The sequence below is a fragment of the Mastigoproctus giganteus genome, chromosome 4, assembly GCF_048544385.1.
Source record: "Mastigoproctus giganteus isolate SK-2022 chromosome 4, ASM4854438v1, whole genome shotgun sequence".
NCBI lineage: Eukaryota > Metazoa > Arthropoda > Arachnida > Uropygi > Thelyphonidae > Mastigoproctus > Mastigoproctus giganteus.
The window spans coordinates 168,459,946-168,479,314 of NC_143578.1; the positions used below are offsets into that span (position 1 = coordinate 168,459,946).

Sequence of the window (19,369 nt, forward strand, 5' to 3'; positions counted from 1 at the left end):
TGTAGTCGTGGTAGCTATGTTATCATAATTAAGCTCTCGGCATAACAGTAAATCTTTGAGACGGATGTTGGAAGGGCGGTTTATTCGTGGATGGGCTTGGTATACGTTTTCAAAGTACGATGAAAACAGAACCTCTCTATTTGGATGATCGGTGATGGATTTTATCTTTACAGCATAGTGTAATAATAAGTTCTGTCGTCTAAGTTGTAGTGAAGGTTCATGGGCTTCTGCATATAGGCTTTGTACAGGTGAAGTGCGAAAAGCTCCAAGTGCTATACGGAGTGCACTGTGGTGTATGGGATCTAAAAATTTCAGTGCACTTGGTCTTGCGGAGTCGTAAACTGGTGCTCCATAGTCCAGCTTGGAACGCACTATTGCTCGATAAAGTTTGAGTAGTGTATGTCGATCTGCACCCCAAGTTGTTGCGGAGAGAACTTTGAGTAGATTTAGCTTCTTGATGCAAGAATGTCTTAGTTGCTTAATATGTTCAAGGAATGTCAGTTTTTTATCTAAGAGAAGTCCTAAGAATCTTATGTTTGGTACAACTGGGATCACATATCAATCTAGTTTAAGTTCAGGATCAGGGTGTAGGTTTCGTTTCCTACAGAAGTGTATACATGCAGTTTTCTGTGTAGAAAACCGGAAGCCATTTGTTTGTGCCCATTGACTTATTTTATTTATTGCTCCTTGTAACTGCCGTTCTATTGTTCGCATATTCTGAGAGTGATAGGACATACTGAAATCATCAACGTATAAACCGGTATCAACAGGTTTTGGTATTTGCTCAGTTATGGAGTTTATTTTGATAGCAAAGAGGGTTTGTGCTAAGAACAGACCCCTGAGGCACACCCTCTTCTTGGGTGAAGACTTTTGAAAGAGTATTCTGCAATCTAACTTGAAATGACCTGTGGAGTAAGAAATTTTGAATATATTTAGGGAGATGTCCACGTAATCCAAGGTGGTATAGGTTTTGAATAATTCCATAACGCCACGCAGTATCGTAAGCTTTTTCTATGTCAAAACATATCATTACGTGGTGCTCTTTTCGGATAAAGGCATTCCGCACACTGTTTTCTAATTTGACCAGTAAATCGAGTGTTGAACGATTTTTTCTGAAACCATGCTGTGCTGGATTGGGAAGGTTATTTCTGTTCAAAAACCATGTTAGACGAGCATTGATAATTTTCTCCATAACTTTTCCCAGGCAACTGGTTAGAGCAATTGGATGGTAGTTGCGTGGGTCAGAGAGGTCTTTCCCCGATTTTGGGAAAGCAAGAATTATTGCATGACGCCAACTGTCTGGAAATTGGTTTTCTAGAAGGATTCTGTTATATAGTTCTAGTAATGCCAATTGGGATTGATCATCAAGTTGTTTTAACATCATATAGTGGATTTGGTCTGGACCTACAGCACTTTGCTTTGTCTGGGATAGAGCGTGTTTCAATTCGTAGAATGTTAAGGGTAGGTTGTACTCTTCATTATTTCTTGTGGAAAAATTCAGTTTATGTCTTTCCATTCTTGCCTTGTATATTTGAAAACTGTGAGTATATCAAGTGGTCGCTGATATTCTGGCGAAGGTTTCGCCCAGTGCATTGGCTATTTCTGACGGCTCTGCAGTGACTTGTCCATTCCAGTTTAGGATCGGAGTTGGAGTAATCGGGTATCTGCCACTCATTTTGTTAATTTTATTCCAGACAGTTTTAGATGGTGTAGAACTTGTTAATGCAGATGCAAATTTTATCCAGGATTCTTTCCTACTGGCCCGCCTAATATATCTGGCTCTTGCCCGTGCCTTCTTGAACAATATGAGGTTCTCTAAAGTTGGATATCTGCGAAAAGTATTCCAGGTTTTGTTTCGCTCTTTCTTAGTCTGCGCACATTCTGCATTCCACCATGATTTTGGATGTGTTGGAAAGTGAGACGATGTTTTTGGGATAGAGTGTTCAGCAGCTTGAATTATTTTATTTGTTATATATTGTACTGCTGCATCTAACGGTTTTTGCTTGATAGTATCAACATTTAGTTTTGCTAATGATTTATAAGTTTCCCAATCTGCTTCATTTATTTTCCATCTGGGAGTTTTGCGTGACTTGCATGTGGTTCCTAATGCCATGGTGATGATTATTGGATAGTGATCACTGCTGAGAGGATCACTGTGCACTGACCAATCAAGTATTGGAAATAGTATTGGAGAACATATAGACAGGTCTATAGCTGTAGTATTTCCTGATGGAAGATGTGTATAAGTATGTGTGCCGTCGTTCAACAAAGTTAAATCATTCTCGTCTATCCATTTTTCAATTTGTTTTCCTCTCCGATCTGTGTTTGTGTTACCCCACACAGGGCTATGCCCATTGAGGTCGCCTAGTATACAGAAGGGGGTTGGTACCTGCCTTACAATGTCTTCTAAGTCCTGTTGTAATAAATTTTGGTTTGGTGGAACATAAATTGTTATTACTGTTATGAGGGATCTAGTGGCTATGCGTACTGCAATCGCTTCAAGGGTTGTGTTTAGCAGGACAATCTGGGACGGAATGAGAGAATTTATTAGCATTGCCACACCACCATGGGTTGTGCCACCTGTTACTCTGTCCTTTCGATATGCTGTATAGTTCTTTATCAAGGTAGAGTCTTGAGGTCTGAGGTAGGTTTCTTGTAAGCAAAGACATAATGGTGCATACTGTGTAATCAGATCATATATATCACCTATGTTAGTGCGGAGTCCTCTACAATTCCACTGGATTATGGTTTTCATTATTTGGTTTTGGAGAGGTTTTCGGTCTGTTTCCTAGATGCTGTTTTAAGTCTTTCACACGTTGGTTTTTCCTTTTTTGGGAAATATGGTTTTCCGGTGTCCATATCGTCTTCCGCGAAAATCTCTAATACTGATTCATCTGCTTGGTTGGTTGCTTCTGTCTCCATTTGTTCGGTTGCCTTCTGACTTATGACATTACGTTTTCCTTGAGGGGCTTTCGATTCTGAGTGTTTTTTATCGGGAGGCACGGAAAGTGGTGCGTTGGTGAGTTTCTCTTGATGTTTTGGCTGGGAAATTGTGAGTAGTGCTCGTGCCCAGTCTGAGATAGATTTCTTTGGAGGGATTGTAAAATCTGTTTGGGTTTCTATTGTACGATGATTCGTTATGACCTGCGCGTAGGAAGGTCTGTTTAAGATAGTCGGGTGTATAGTTCTCTTAGCTTCTTGGTATGTGACAGAATGTTACACTTTATACCGCTGAATCTGCTTTTCTCTTTTCCAATATTCACAATTCTTGGAATAGGCAGAATGGTCTCCCTTGCAGTTTGGACATTTCGGTTTCTCGGATGAACAGTTCTGATTGCTGTGCTCCTGGGACCCGCAGTTGGAACAGATAGCTACACCACGGCATGCCATTTGTGAATGACCATACTTTTGGCATTTAAAGCAGCGGAGAGGATTTGGAATGTATGGTCTGATGTTACAATTTAGATATCCGGCCTTCACAGATGTAGGTGGTTTAGGAGTGTTGAACGTCAGTATGATAGTTCTGGTTGGGATAAGTGTCCCATCTCTTCTCACAGCTATAACGCCTTGATTTTCAAGTTCATCTTTAATTTCTTCTTCGGAGACGCTGATAAGGTCCCATTCAGAAATTACTCCTTTCGATGTATTTAGCGTATTATGGGGAGAGACCTTTACTGGGATCCCACCAAATGTTTTCATTTGAAGCAGTCTTTCTGCGTGTTTGGCATTTGCTGTCTCGACTAGAATGTCGCCTGATTTTAGTCGCTTAACATTTTTTGGTGTTCCAGCCACACTTTCTAAACATTTCTGGATGACGAATGGCGACAATTTTCCTAATGGCTGTTCTGTCGTAGAATTAAAGACAATAAAGGTAGGTGCATTAAGTGATGTTATTTTCTTTTTTTGCCTTTTGGTTGCAATAGTCACATTGTCCTCATTTTTCCGACTCAAAGGAGTCAGATCTTTGGGATTCGTGGTAATGTTTGAGTCATTCATGTTTGCTCCTTTTAGCCCTGGGAGTGAGAGCTTTTCCTCCCAGGTTTCCGGCCCCGCCACGGGGAGGCAGGAGCGGTGCCACCTAGTGACCAAGCGGAAGTAGATTAGTGGTTAGTAAGACTAGAATATAAATAAAAGAAATGTGACTTTCCTTTCTTAGGAACCTTTGCACTGATACTTTTCAGTAACTATATATATTTACAGAAGAGAATTAACTTTAAACTCTTGATATATCTAACACTCTTTCACTTTAGGAATCGCTTTATAATTGCACAGAAATCGCCTGATCACTAGAAACGCTTGGCACTCGGGGCCAACTTAACTGCTAACATCAAAGACGAGAAACGGAGAATCTGGAATGAACTTATCAATGTGTGGCAATCACTATGGGATTCCGGTACTACTGGTCAAATCACCCGCTCTTTTGTTCCTGCAGTTACCTTCCCTCTCAACAAAAACGTCCGAAAATGGTTTTCTTCCAGCTTAACGACATCATATATACTCACTGGGCACTGCTCCATCAACTCCAAACTATTTCAATTTGGCTTGTCTGACACCAATCTCTTGCTTGTGCGATGCTGGGGAAAGTTGGGTGCACATTCTGTATCGCTGCAGCCTGTACCGCGACGATAGATCTACCATACAAACTGTGAGAAACTTTTCAGAAGGAAAGGAAGTGGAATTGACTGAAAATTCTCAATCGTTCTCAGCTCTACAATTCTCCTCTGCTGTTTTCACCAAAACTTTCTTTCTTACTCTCGACCAGTACTTTTGGAACAAGATCTGCTATTAAATAATAGGCCATCTTAAGGAGAGGAACATAAAAGAAACTAGAATTCGGTTTTTAGAAAATCGCAGGAAAGCTCCCAGAACTCGCTCAGTTACAAAACGCTTGGCACCCTGTTCTGGGTTGTTCATACGAGAGCGGCCCTTAACAAATCGATGCTGTGACTGCAATATATCTGAATTCCTCTCTAGATAATCTTCCATTACTTATTTAACCAGTGGCTCCATTTATTTTACCTGGTTTATGAGGTACAATTTAAATTCCACAGAAACCTTAACCCAGTATTTTAAGGAGAACCCATTCTTAGTTTGCGCTTTAAAAGCATATATATTTATATTAATCAGTATGTATTTGTTGTATGTAATAATAAAGACATATACCCGACGTTTATTCGAAAACCTACTTATGTATAATATTGACAAGATTTTACGAATCTCAGTGATGTGGGGGGCAGAGTTCTTGATAAAATCGTTGTCTTAAATGGTCATTGTATCTGCCCTTTATTTTTGACGATTTAATGTTTAGCAGACCTGCACATTAAAATTATTCACTTTTTAATAATAAAATATTTGCGAGAAAATTTGTCATATTATGAAATGCAAATATTGTTTCATCACTACAAAAATATTTCGACAATCTTTATGCTGCAGATTACTCCCTGTGCATATGGTGGTATTACTCTGTGTATTCTTACTACCCTTAATTGGATCGGGGCCGCTGTTTCATAATACCCTGGATGAGCACTTGGACAATTGCTATGCCAACTGGTGGACCAACCTGCTCTTCATTAATAACATTGTTCACGCAGACAAACTGGTAAGTAGCTGCTTCATATTATTCATATTTTATTCTTTTTGTGCAATTACAGTTTTACAGCATTTAAAAGTGCCAATAGCAAAATTGTAAATAATACGATTGAATATTTCAATTCATTATTGTCACATTGGATAGATTGATTGATACGTCACATTGTATAGATTGATTGAAGGGATCATTCTGATGATCCCTTCAATCAACGCACTAAGAATGGACTGAACAAAAATAGATTATGTAGAGCCACTGAGGAATCACACCTATAAGTTGCCAGTTCCTATATTTTCGAGTTAGAAAACAAGTTTCCGAGAGACATTACTCGTCAAAAATCGACTAATTGGACGGAATATGAAAGCACGTAATAAAGGGTCTTTGCATCATAATTCCACCCTGTAATGTCGACAGTGCTAAGTGCCTTGGATAATTAAAATATTACACAAGGGTTCTTTCCAGCACGTGCTTCAGTAGAACAGAAATCATAAGGAAACGGTTAATAGAACAGGAGAATAAATAGAGGGTATGGAAAAGTAATGGAAACACTTGTGAAAAGATTTACAGGTATTCATTAATATGGTTTTACGTCCCCTTTACTTTTAAAACAGGATGTATTCTACATGAAATAGATTCAATAAATCTTGAACTGCCTTAAGATTCACAGTCATGTACTTGAGGGTTATCGAAAGGCAATTGCAGCATGCCATTGACCCTGTCATCTATTAGGCAATGGCTAATCGGTTCAGTTTTTCATCGCAGACCGATTACGTCCATTTTTGTCGAAAGTCGAACCTTCACCCTGAACTAGAGCTAAAGCCTGGACAAAACAGGATCCCAAGTAGCAGCTGAAGCAAAATTCCTGTGATTTTGTTGACTGATATGTTGTAAAAATGCCAAACTTTTCAATACAAGTTTGCCTTTTTTCACGACACTTCGGTGAACTTCAAACAAAGTCTATGAAGAACCTTTTATGCATTGTATTCCTTAACAAGTGGTGTGAAGATCGTTGAACCTTCCTTCAATTTTATCGTCAACTCGGGCTTTCAAAATTATATTATGGATCCCTGGTGTATGCATCGGCTAGAACCAGCGTACTGCAATGGCTGGACCCAATCAATCATCTGCCCATTAGTATGGCTAATGGAGCATTCTGAACATCTTTTATCCAGTGTCAATATGTCGAAGAAACTGAACCATCCTTGTTTCTTTGACGAAAGAAATTGTTAATGCAATATACCTTTAAACTAAAATCCCTGCAAGATCATCCCACGTGGCAACCGTTTTTCAGCCATATTGGGAAAATGGATGAAAGCGACAAGACTGCCAATCGTCCTTTGGCATTGAACTTCACGGTAGACAAAGCAGCTGAGTCATCGAGGCAGGCAATCATTAACACACTTTTTTGCAGTAATATAAATGACTTAATGAGCTATTTCTTTTTATGGACTCATCAAAGAGGATTTAAGAAAAAGTTTCCATATTTATTTCCCACTATGGAAATAAATACGGATTAATTCCAGTAGCTCACTCTGTGCATTTAAAAAGAAACATATAAGAACCTGAAAAAGTTGTTGACAAATATTAAGTGTGAAGACAAATTTGGTTGGTCTATGTTGACTTTAAAGTGATAAGCATGTTACTTGGACAGCAGTCTGGCTACACAAAAATGCCTTGCTTTATGTGTGAGTTGTACAGTCGATCAAGGAGTATGTACTGAGATGTCAAGGTCTGGCCAAAAAGGGCAGTTTGTTGCTTGGGATCTACCCGTGTTTAATAAACCACATGTAGACCCCAAAGCTACTCTCTTTCCACCACATAAAACTAGGTTTGATGAAATAGTTGGTGAAAGCATTACCGAAAGAAGGCCCATGCTTCAACTACCTCTGTGCTAAATTCCCATCGATCAACCAAGGGAAGCTAATACAAGATATTTTTGTTGGCCCTCAAATTCGCAAACTGATGAGGGACACAAATTTTGAGGGAACTGTGAATAAAAGAGAAAAACAGGCATGGCTTAGCTTCAGGTCTGTTGTTGAGAACTTCTTACTGAACAACAAGGATCAAGACTCCAAGAATATAGTTGAAAAACTTAAAGAAGCTAGACTGAAAAATTAGTGTCAAGGTACATTTTTTTACACTCCCACATCGACGACTTCCTAGGAAGTGTAATGAAGAACGGGGCGAGGCGTTTCACTAGGACATTAAAACATGGAGGTGAGGTAGATACCAGGGAAGATGGAATGTCAACATGGTAGCTAATTACTGCTGAAGAGGGACTGTAAAGGAGGATGGGCAAAAAAATCAATCCATCGTAGATCGGTTTTTAAAATGAGAGGTGAGTGTTTAGAGGACTTTTTACCATACTAGCCTTTTAATAATGTTTTCAATATGCACTTAAATATAAGTCTGGGAAAAGTAGCATTTTGTTATAATTTTAATATTCAAATCAAATTCTGCCAAAATTAATAAAAATGTGTGAACAATCAAAAGTCTCTTTAGTAATTTTTGAAGAAAGCAGACATGATAGTAACAAAAGGAAGTAATTTTTAAAATCAGCGTTACAAAAGGATTCAGCTCTGCATTTTGTTTTCAAAATGTACAGTAATTTCAAGGAAATAAAAATTATAGAAATAAATTGGAGCAATACCAGGACTGTATCAGGAAAGGAATAGCTTCAGTCTGTCTTCTGTACACGTATTTATACATCAAAAAGCACCCTTTATGTTAATGACTTTAGAATATTTCTCATTCATGCAACATCAGGGTTTTGGAATGAAAACTGTAACAAGTCATTAATCGCCGTAACTCCTGACTACTGTATAATGGATTTAGTTTTTCGCCACAAAAGACCGTCTGCGTTCATTTCTATCTCAATCTTCATCAACTGAGGCTTATACAGTGTGTGTGCCAGTAGTTTCAGATGCAAAATCTTTGGGTAATCTTCAACTCCGTAAAACTACACCTAAATATTCTTCGCGCTCCCTCTTCTCTATCTTGGGAATGCGGACGGACCGAGACACCTTACTACACATCTAATGATGTGTAGTAAGGTGCCTCGGTTCAATGGTTGGACCTATCCAACTTCATCAGTCTATTCGTATTGCTACTGGAGCATTGCGAAACTTTCCTGTCCAGAGATTATACGTGGAAACCAATGAACCACCGTTATTGCTTCGATGTAAACAATTGTCTCTAAAGTATGCTTTAAAATTCCCCCAAGACCATCCTAGGTGGACATGAGAGGAAAATTTATACAACCCCGATCATTTTGCCAATTTCCTTTCAACTTTAATGTACCCTACTATAAGATTTGCATGTCATGGTAGACAGATTTTCCCAAAAAAAGGCAAACTCATTTGCCTTGATGGTTTCCAGCATGCGACTTTTCCATTAAATAAATTCTGAGTATCAGACTTTACTCAGATACTGGACAGAGTCTACTTGCAGCTCTATTCATCACACCGAACCGAAATTTCCGACTTGTCAGTTGAAACTATGGCCCGAAGCCACATGACGCCGACTTCAGAGATACTGCTTGTCTTTCCAGACGCTACTGTATCCTAACAGCTTGTACCTGAATGCAGATTATACAACGAAGAGCTACCAAGCTATCACATCAGGATAGGCGTTTCCAATACCACCGATTTAATCTACTCGTATATTGCTATTCTATGAATATACTTCAGGCTTAATTTGCATTGATATATAATTCTCAGCCAGTCCTGATCGTGTTCAGCAGAAGATACATTTTTCTATGAGCATAATTTTGATAAACTTCTGCTCGATTGCCAGCCACGCTGAGATTAGTTAAAATTATTTGGCTGTTACTGCAGCCAAATCGGCAATTCCTACTAACCATCATGTCCTGTCAGCCCCCCTTTATATACTACGGGAAAATAATATACAAGAAGATTCACTTCTAATGGTATAATTCATGGAATGGGCAGAATACAATAAATTCAGCAATCAAACCATGGCTGTCTAGCATGATCAAGGGAAGTTGTTTTTTCTTCTGCAAAAGACATTGTCTTTTGACATATTCCTTTTTTTTCTGTGGGCAGAAGACCATTCTGTGTGTGAGTACTGTGACGCCGATTTATATATTAGACATATATTTTTTTGACTATACAGATTTTAAGAATATGCGTTTTACAGCTTTTAACCATCTACACGCGCTTTGTATACTCAATCAGTTTTTATATAATACTGACAACGTGTCAGCTGGTTTTAAATTTTTACTATTTATTAATATATATAAAAAAAATCATATATATAAAATACTGCATATACACTGAGAGGACAGAAATCATGGGATATCTACCTAGTAACGGTAGATATCCCATGATTAAAGCCTGGATAAAGGTAATCACACGGCGAGACATTGAGTCCACTAGTTCACGAAGGCTCACTATAGCCTCAGCAGCTTATGCGCCATTAAACCTCCATAACACACACACACACACACACACACACACATTAGTTCACGAAAGCGTTCCACAGGAATTTCCATCAATGCATCAATGGACTGCACCGCTGTCCATAATCCCGTCGCATTCCTGGGTTGAGGATCCAAAGCTTGAACGCACCTTTCCACAACATCCCAAAGATGCTCCACAGGGTTCATGTCCGGTAAACGGGGAGGAGCCATTCCATGGTGATAAAATCTGCGAAATTCTCTTCGAACCATATTCCAGTCACCGTGGCTCTGTGCGGAGGAGCATTGTCCTGCTGGAAGAGTCCATTGCCCTGTGGGTGCACGATGACCATGATGGGATACAGATGGTCTGCAAGGATAAACACGAAACCAGGACAGTTCAGAGATGAGTCTACACGTACCAGAGGTCCCAATGTGTGCCAGTTGAAAACGCCCCCAGACCATTACCGACCATCCACCTGCCTGAACAGTTCCTTGTTGGCATGATGAGTGCATAGCTTCGGGCGGTTTCCATCAGATGCTCACCCTCCAGTCCACTCGAAATCATCCTAGGTCCAGTGCCGATGTTCTTACGCCCAGTTGAGGCGTTGAGTCCTATGTCGTGGTGTTGGCAATGGGACTCTGGTGGGTCAACGGCTCCCATAACATATTGCGACTAATGATCAGGTGATCATTAGTCGCAATAGCACCTCCGCAATAGAGTGGCCCATGCATCAATCACCCGCTATCATCCTCCTTTCCAATTCGGTTAACTCACGATGTTTATCCATACTGACAGCGAATTTTGTTTGCGTGAATGTAGTGTATCTATATACCTGACAAGCAGTGGATTTGTCCACTAGCGGGAGGGGTGACAGCGTCGCGTTGCCCAGGAACCTCGTGAATTCTGTCCTTTCAGTATACATGTTTTATCTACATACCGCATTTTTACCCAAACAGTTACATATCATTTGACGAAATAACCTCTTTTAAAGATTACCAAAATGTGTTTTAAATCTTTATAACCTTTTCTTTGGACGTAATCTTTGTCACTAGTACGCGAATAAAACCTTAAACCTAAACACAAATATCAACACCCTCAGTTTTAGCCAAAAATTATGACTCTTTGAAAATGCATAATACGCAATTTCTCCCGATGCCCATCACATGTAACATGATCTACCCTCTCTACAAAAATACACGTATTAACTGTTTGTGTCCACCCGTGAACATTTAATATCTGGGTTTGTCAAACTTCCTCCAATTGGGTGCACATTTAAAGTCGTTTCAGGTACAGAATTTATGTCAAAGCTATTTTCCTCATTAAAATATGTACTAATATCATTAATAAAAGGCATCATTCAGTCATTTATTGTTATATATTTTTTTATTCTAGTGCCTACCCCATACTTGGTATATCGCATGCGACTTTCAAATCTACCTCATGATCCTTGTCGTTTTGTTGCCTCTGTTTAGGTAAGTTTATAATTGGCTATTATACCACTTTAAGCTAATTTTCTATTCAGCCTGAAATGGTGTAATCTTTGAAGATTATCCAATAATTTTTCATTAATTCATACCTTTTACTTGACTGTCAAAACAGAGACGGCGGACTTCATAATGATTACACCTTGTCGTGTGATACAATGGGTGACAACCCAATTACCTCCTAAAATAAGTAACGTGTTTTCTCTACTAAGGAAGCATCGCTTATTCGATGTAATGCAATATCAAGACAACTCGTTGGAAGGCATTCACAGTGAGAGATGACAAAACGATGCCATTTTACCTATTCCGGCGATTTACTATGAACTAAAGTGATTCTATGAACCAACTTGTTCGTCCAGTCTGTTCTATTTACACCTTAGACTGAAACTTCGATACAGACCTTGATGATTGAGTAATCCAGTAGCCATCCTCTTTCTTACTTGGGAATTTTAATAAACATGACACTTTATGAGTGGGCCAAAATCACAGAAGGGGAAGAGCCAGAGAGCATATGGTCACTGAGAATTACCTCTCCATTCTAAATGTGGAAAACACTCCTTCCATATGCCTATCCGTACATTTTCTCCAATTTATCTATCTGCTCTCCTTCTCTATTCCTTTCACTTACTTTAGAGGTGGAGGCCAACCCGTATGGAAGTGATCACTCCCCTTTGATAACCATAACCTGCTTACATCCGGTACTGTCATTAGTTTCCTCCCTGAAATAATTTTTACTCAGGAACTAACGAAACGTTGTCCATTTGAGTTTTTCCAGTTGTTGTGAATGACAAGGGTGGAAGAAGCAATTGGCAGGTGATGGCCGTGCAAGACTCCGCGCAGGCTACTCCCCACCAGCGCCACCTCAACACTAGCTCTCTGAGTACTTACTTGCCTGGACAACGCTAGCTTTGAAAATTGTTAAAAATACTTCTCGTCGCAAAAATTATAAATGACCTTTATAGAATTATTAACTAACTATTTAGCAACATTTCTGTCACCAAAAGGAGAGTTACTTAGTGCAAAACAGCGCGCTATCGAAGTGCAATAAAAATTGAATTTTTAATTTTAACACAAAAATTAAATGATAGATTTCAATCGAAATAGTTTTCCCTTGATAAGCAACGAATAGCGAATGTGATTTTTAAATTTTTACCTCCATTAGCGACAGAAATAGAGGGGGGCCACGAAAATCACTCAGTTTCCTGTCTGATGCCGCCATATTTAATTTTAAAATTATATTTTAAACCTAATCGTTGAACTCCTTCCAACGGTGTATAATAAGCTATAGGTTGTCGACAACATTATGCCCCTCCACATTTACTCCCCCCCATTTCTCAGACAATTTTTTTGTCAACGAGGATCAATAAGGCGTAATGTGTGCAAACACATTACGAGGATCAAAAAGGGATTGTGTGCATGCATCCTCTCTCTTCAAAAAGGTATATTGGAATACTTTAAATACATCCGTGATGATAACTTCAAATATAATCGAAATTAAATATAAAGTGAATGCAGGAATATATAATATACCTTATTCCAAAATCATTTTGGTGAAATATTAATCTCTTTTCCCTGAACGGTTTTGGGCAACAGTTCCCTTTCCTCGACAGGAAATGGGTGAATATATCCTCTTTTTCGGATGTCTCAAATGGATGAAAATATTAGAAAAGGGATATATATTCTCAAACTAACTCGAAGATGATATATAAAATTGTAATTAAACTTAAACAGAATATATCTTGATTCACCTAAAAGGGATGAGTGATTATATCCCCTATCCTCCAAAAGAGGATTGTTAATTACATCTCCTGTCCTCAATATGGGATGGGAATACATCGACTGTCTACAAAAGGAATTGTTCTATATATATCCCCTATCTCCAAAAGGTATGGTTTAACACATCCTCTTTTGTGATAGAAAAACAGAAAGCAATCCTACTCTATAATCTAAGAATTCAGTGAGTAGGATGATCCACATAATAGTAATAACCAACATCAGACAGTTTTTAAATTCTAAACAATCCTCACTTAAATGAAAACTCTCTCAAAGTCTGGATATTTTCAAAGACAGTCTCTTTTGATAGCCTCTTCATTCAACATCGCTCTGCAGATGCGCCATTGTATTGAGAAACGCATTACTTGCTGATGGTATCATTCATTAACTAGTACTTGCAATCAAAGTCATCAAATCAATTGATTAAATAGTACAAAAATGACCGGTGGAACGTTAGTCATCAATAGATTAAAAAACATAAGTGGATTCTCTTTTGCAAATATCCCACTGCTGCCAACCTTATAATTATAAGAAAATGAAGGTTAAGAAGAGAAAAAGAAACGCCATCTGTCGTATAAAGTGTGCTAAGCACAGCGAATCGCAAGACCAGTCATGTACATATGTGGTTTGTTTCATTGTTCAACTGTTTAGTTTTGGCTCACCTCACCACGGTGAATTGAGCCACAGCTAAGTTTGTAAATTTATAATATCCCATAAAGGTTATGGGATATTATAAATCTCTTGGTTTAGGTTCTCCTGATTTAGGTTTTTCATCAGAAGATTGCATTTAATGGACAGTCCATAACTTTAGACTTGGAAACTCCAAACGGATTAAAATAATAAGGATCCTAGAGATGTGAGATGTCATATTGTTGGTTTTCGGCTATAAAGCTATTTGCATGCCACATCTTCGTAAGAAACAATTTTTTTTAATCTGATTTTAAGGTTCTTGGTGCGTTATAGCATAACTTTCTCATGCTTCATAAAAATCAAATGCTAATATTAATATTTATTATTACCATAGCTGAAATTGTAATAGAATACTCTTTTGATCAAGGTTCTGTGTTTCATTTAGGTGGCCAAGAGTTGGGCTCACTATAAACGGAATTCTGATCATCATATCGATACTTTCCACAAGCTTGGTTACTTATGCAGATGATTTACCACCAACATTACTCATGACTTATCCGGATAAAAAGTAAGTAACACTGAAGTTAACTTTACTGATTTTGCTAAGGTTCAAGCTGCTATAGGAGGTATTGTAGTCGGGCAGCACTGGAGGCCTGCTTTCGGGCGCATGCATTGTTGTCGGGAAGCGGGTGTACCTTAATAGACTTTAAACCTCAGCGAGGCAAAGCACGCTACATTAGTCATTAGAGTCAAAAGAAAACATGGATCAATATCCCATCATCCAGGTTACCCAGCTGACTAGCGCTCAGGTTGTCTGGGAAAATGAAGGGAAAATACACCGCCCTTCCCTCATCGGTCCTGGAATATAATTGTTACGGTATTAGAGACTGAACTGCAATAGACAATTCTCTATGGAAAATACAGTATTTTCTATTTCAACTCTGGGGAGTAAGATATCTCTCTGTCCTTTTGCCAAAAGGAAGGAGTATCACAAGGATTTGTTTTAAGTGTTTGCTTTTTGCCATTAAATTAAACTTCATTACCGATAAACTTTCTTCAACCGTTAACAGTGCACTCTATGTCGATGCCTTCAGCATATTTTTCCAGTCATGCAACACAAGGATTATCGAGAAACAACTGCCAAAAGAAATTGATCGGCTTATCTCCTAGATATTGGCCAATAGCTTCACTTTTTCACCGTAGAAGATCGTTTGCGTCCATTTTTGTAGCAAGCGTAACCTTCATTCCGATCCTGAATTAAGAGTTCGACAAAGTAGCCTTCACTTCAACTGGCAGCAGAGAGGAAACTCTTAGGACTTGTATTTGACATTTCTTCATCATATTCGTCAGCTACGTACAAAGCTCATAAAAGAGCTGAATATTCTCCGCGTTCGGTCTATTACTGTTGTGGGTGTCATGTATTTACGTTTGCTAGAAATAGTTTCCGTCGATGGCTTGACCCCATTCACAAGTAGGCTATTCAGAACATTACCTGTCCAAAGTCTACACGTAGAAGCAAATGAACCATTGCTATCGCTTCGACGAAATCCACAGTATAACTTTTAAGCTGACTTCCCTGCCAGACCATACTACATGGACATCCGTTTTTGAGTCATGATGCCAAAATATTTATAACACTCTTCGAACTGCCAAAGTCCATTGGATATTTGTGAGAACTACTCTGAAAGCTTAATATCAAGGTACACAAGGTTCCCGATCGCCAAAGTAGCACCTTCCACCCTGGCACGCTCAACTCCCGTCTTCCATCTGCTTTGAGCTCCTTCAGAACGCCAGGCTGAACATTTCGATATTCTTGTCAGATTACACAGACGGCTCAAAGTCGGAATCTTTCTTTCAGATTCTGTATGGAATCTGTCGCAAGACAATACGAAATGGGAAGGTTTTTTATTTTTGGGCTTGCTGCATAAGCTTGCTTTCCTGCATCGTTTGCCTATACTAATGCCATAACTCAGCAGATTCCCTGAATTCAGCAGACACACAGCAGAGTTAACCTTGGATCATAAAGAACGCTACCATACCAACGGTGTATTTTATAGACCGATTCTTTGAGTTCACTACAGGCTTTATCAGCGATGAGACACACTACTCATACACTACTGTCCCTACTCCATCAAATGATGTACACTCTCTATTAAAGTGGATTTGATCCGTTTCTGCTGGATCTCCAGCCAGATTGGGATTAGAGGAAACGATTTGGCTGATACCACAAATAAATCGGCTGCCCCAATGAATAATCTTGACCTGTTACTCCCTTGTACAGATTGCAGACAAGTAATTCGTAATAAGTTATATTCGCAGTGGCAAGATTAGTGGCATCGGCAGGCGCCCAAAATACTATATCAGATCAAGCTGTTGTATGGTTTTTAGGAGCATTAGCAACTAAGGCCATATTGCTCCGGGGATATGCGGTGGTCATTCCCTGACTTTTCCGCATCCTCTGTATTTGGTGGTCAGGCTCGAACCCCGGTCTGATCAAGAAGCGTGTGCTACGCGCTGTTGCTCCTGCCCACCTAGCTACGGAGGCGCCATCAGATCAAGCCTGTAATATAACTATGGCAGTGTAGTCTGCGAAGGGACGGTAAAGAGGAACTGGTTCTTTGTCGGCTCGCCATAAGACAATCATCTGGCACGTTCTTTTCTGCTGACCCTCCTACGTGTGAGCAGGGCAAGAACGTTTTAAAATGTTCACCCTTATAGTGCATTTTATTTATTGATGTATACGTATATAACCTTTCGACGAGGTCACCTTTTTCAAGGTTACCAAAATCTCGTTTTTTTGAAAATTTCAAATTTTATCATGTCGCATTATAACCCTAGTCATATTTGGGCCATAAAAATCCGAAATCAAATCAAATCCAGTCCACGCTGTTGAATGCATCTAAAGTCAAACACATTGCGATTGATGGTCCACATTTCTCACAAGACCGTACCTTCGGTCCTCCTTTCGCTGGCTAACATTCCAGAATGGATGACATTACACAATATATTGGCGACGAGGCAAACCTTAACGAACTTTTCTGTTTTCTGAAACAATATTGGAGTATACCATCAATTCTGAACTTGTTTCTTAAATGACGATGAAGCAGTTACATTTCTTAATTGTTTTCTAATACATTCCCATGTATAAGCGCACTATAGCCACCCAAGTTTCACGCCATTAACCTTCCATAGCGCGCGTACACACGCCTGATACCAGTATAAAGCCAAGCAGCGTTATGTTATAATTCAGACTATAACTGAAATCTTTCTTTTTCTAGTTATGCTAATTTCATATCAAGGAGACAGTACTTCCTTCCATATCCACATCTTGGCTGTTACTGTATAGGTATCTTCCTTGGCTACTACCTCGCTACAAGAGAAAAGATTACAATAAAACCAGTAAGTCTATTTTTTGTGTCAATGATATGTATAAATAATGTTGGAAACAAAAAAGAGATGGTCTTTTAACCTTAAATGAGAAGCGATTTTTGAATAACTTTAAATATATAATTCACCCCTCAAGAATATTTCTTCACGGTCTTTCAGTCTAAACTTCGTAGCTAGCACATTGGTTATGCTAGCGGTCTTACTCTGAAGCGACAAAAGTCCCAAGTTCGAATCTTACCAACACCAACGTCCTATATCTCGGAAGAGGTTGCTCTGTTCTTTCCACAAAAAACACACCCGATTTATAGCCATAAAGCAAACACTCACCAAAAAGCCCTTGATACTCCTGGGAAAGTGTTGTAGGTACGGACTAGCTGCAGGTGGTGACAACGAGTCCCAACAATTTTGGCTCTTTTTTTTGCAGCGGTAACACGCTACAAACGTTATTATTCCTGGCGATAATCACTGTAACTACCCGGACTAATCCGCCACAGGAACGGAACATATTTGCATTATATGAGCTACTAACAGATATACCATCGAGAGGAAACTGGTCCAGTGACGTTGTTGATCCTCCAGATCAGTATCACCATATTAATGGCAACGAGGTCCTTGAAACCCGTTCCATTAACAGGTTCCAAGCGGTCTAATGAACAACTGAAATCACTGATGGCTTTCTTTAATTAACAAGTTCCTTATAATTTAATACGTTTTTTTTATTAAATTTTTCTTATTATCTGATGCCGTCTAAAAGGAAGAGCCTTAATACTTAGGAAGAAACCATCTCTCTTTTATCATCTTACCCACTTAATATGGGTCTCATTATATGAGTCCTCTAGTAACAGCTTCCTTCAGTTGCTTGATTCCATTCATCATTAGGCTATTCTTATTGCTACTGGTTCATTCAGAATATCATTTGCCGAAAGTCTATATGTGGAAGCAAATGAACCACCTTTGTTGCTTATATGACAAGTTATCTCTACAGTAAGCTTTTAGACTGAATTCCCTGCCAGACCAACCCACGTTTTTCAGCCAAGATAGGAAAATATAACACTCGTTTGACTGCGAACCGTCCATTGGGTACTCTTGTACAAGAGCTACTAAAAAGCCTAAAATTACGGCAGACAAGGTTGCCCGATAATCAAAACCGATTCTTCCAGCCTGCTCAAATACCAGCAGGTAATTGCTCCCTTAAGAACTGGGTGAAGTCTGATATCCCAACTTCTGTCTACCTTCAAACTCTATTCAGAACACCGTGCTGAACATTTTGACTTATTCATACTTTACATATACGGCTTGAAGTAGAAATGGTTTGTGGAATCAGCTGCTGTTTTTTCAGATAATATTCCATCTGAGCAGATTTCGCTTGAATTCACCACATACACTGCAGAGCTGCGAACTATAGAGTTAGCCTTAAATTACACTAAAACTCGCGATTTACTTACTATATAAACTGATTCTTTCAGTGCACTACAAGTTTATCAGCGATGAATTACCACACTCATTCATCCCGGGTTCAGCAGATGATGTACACTCTCTATGGAGTGGATTTGATTCCCGCTTCTGCTGGATCCCCAGCCACTACACCTGTGCGTGGTGAGGGAACCTCCGAGTGACGCTGCTCGTCCTCAAGTTAGCAACACTGGGACCCAACGCCCACAGCCTATGTTCCAGGCTAACGCCATACGAATGCGGCATGTTTTCCGAGCGCTGCGGCACGTGAAAAATCGGAAAGAAGGAAGCTGGTGGTTGAGCATCCCAGCTTAAACACACCACTTTGTCAACTCTTCGGCAAGACGGGTTGTCCTGGATGGCCCGGGGAACATCAATCGGATAGTGTGTTCGCCTGAAAGGATCAACCGTGTCAATGCCATGCCTCATGGTCTGAGGGACAGGATTCAGGCTGGCGGTGGTGCAAGTATGGTGTCTGGATAACCCTGGCCTCCTACTCTGGAATGCATTTATTGCTTTCCGAGTAGTGGGCATTCCATTTGGGCTTCAAGTTGGATGTGTGGGGGAGCATGGACACTGAACCAAAAGAAAAAAAAAATAACAAATAAACATGAATCCTGATAATGTAAACTTTT

The 19,369-nt window shown here is 39.4% G+C and overlaps 1 protein-coding gene across 1 annotated transcript in view; it reads left to right on the plus strand.

Moving 5' to 3' along the window:
* LOC150087181 (nose resistant to fluoxetine protein 6-like) overlaps positions 1–19,369 on the plus strand; it is a 115,174-nt gene that overhangs the window by 79,970 nt on the left and 15,835 nt on the right. The window contains exons 9-12 of the mRNA XM_090373005.1: positions 5,434–5,599; positions 11,401–11,480; positions 14,341–14,463; positions 17,174–17,294. Coding sequence (XP_090229131.1) covers positions 5,434–5,599; positions 11,401–11,480; positions 14,341–14,463; positions 17,174–17,294 — 490 coding nt within the window. The remainder of the gene's footprint in view (positions 1–5,433; positions 5,600–11,400; positions 11,481–14,340; positions 14,464–17,173; positions 17,295–19,369) is intronic.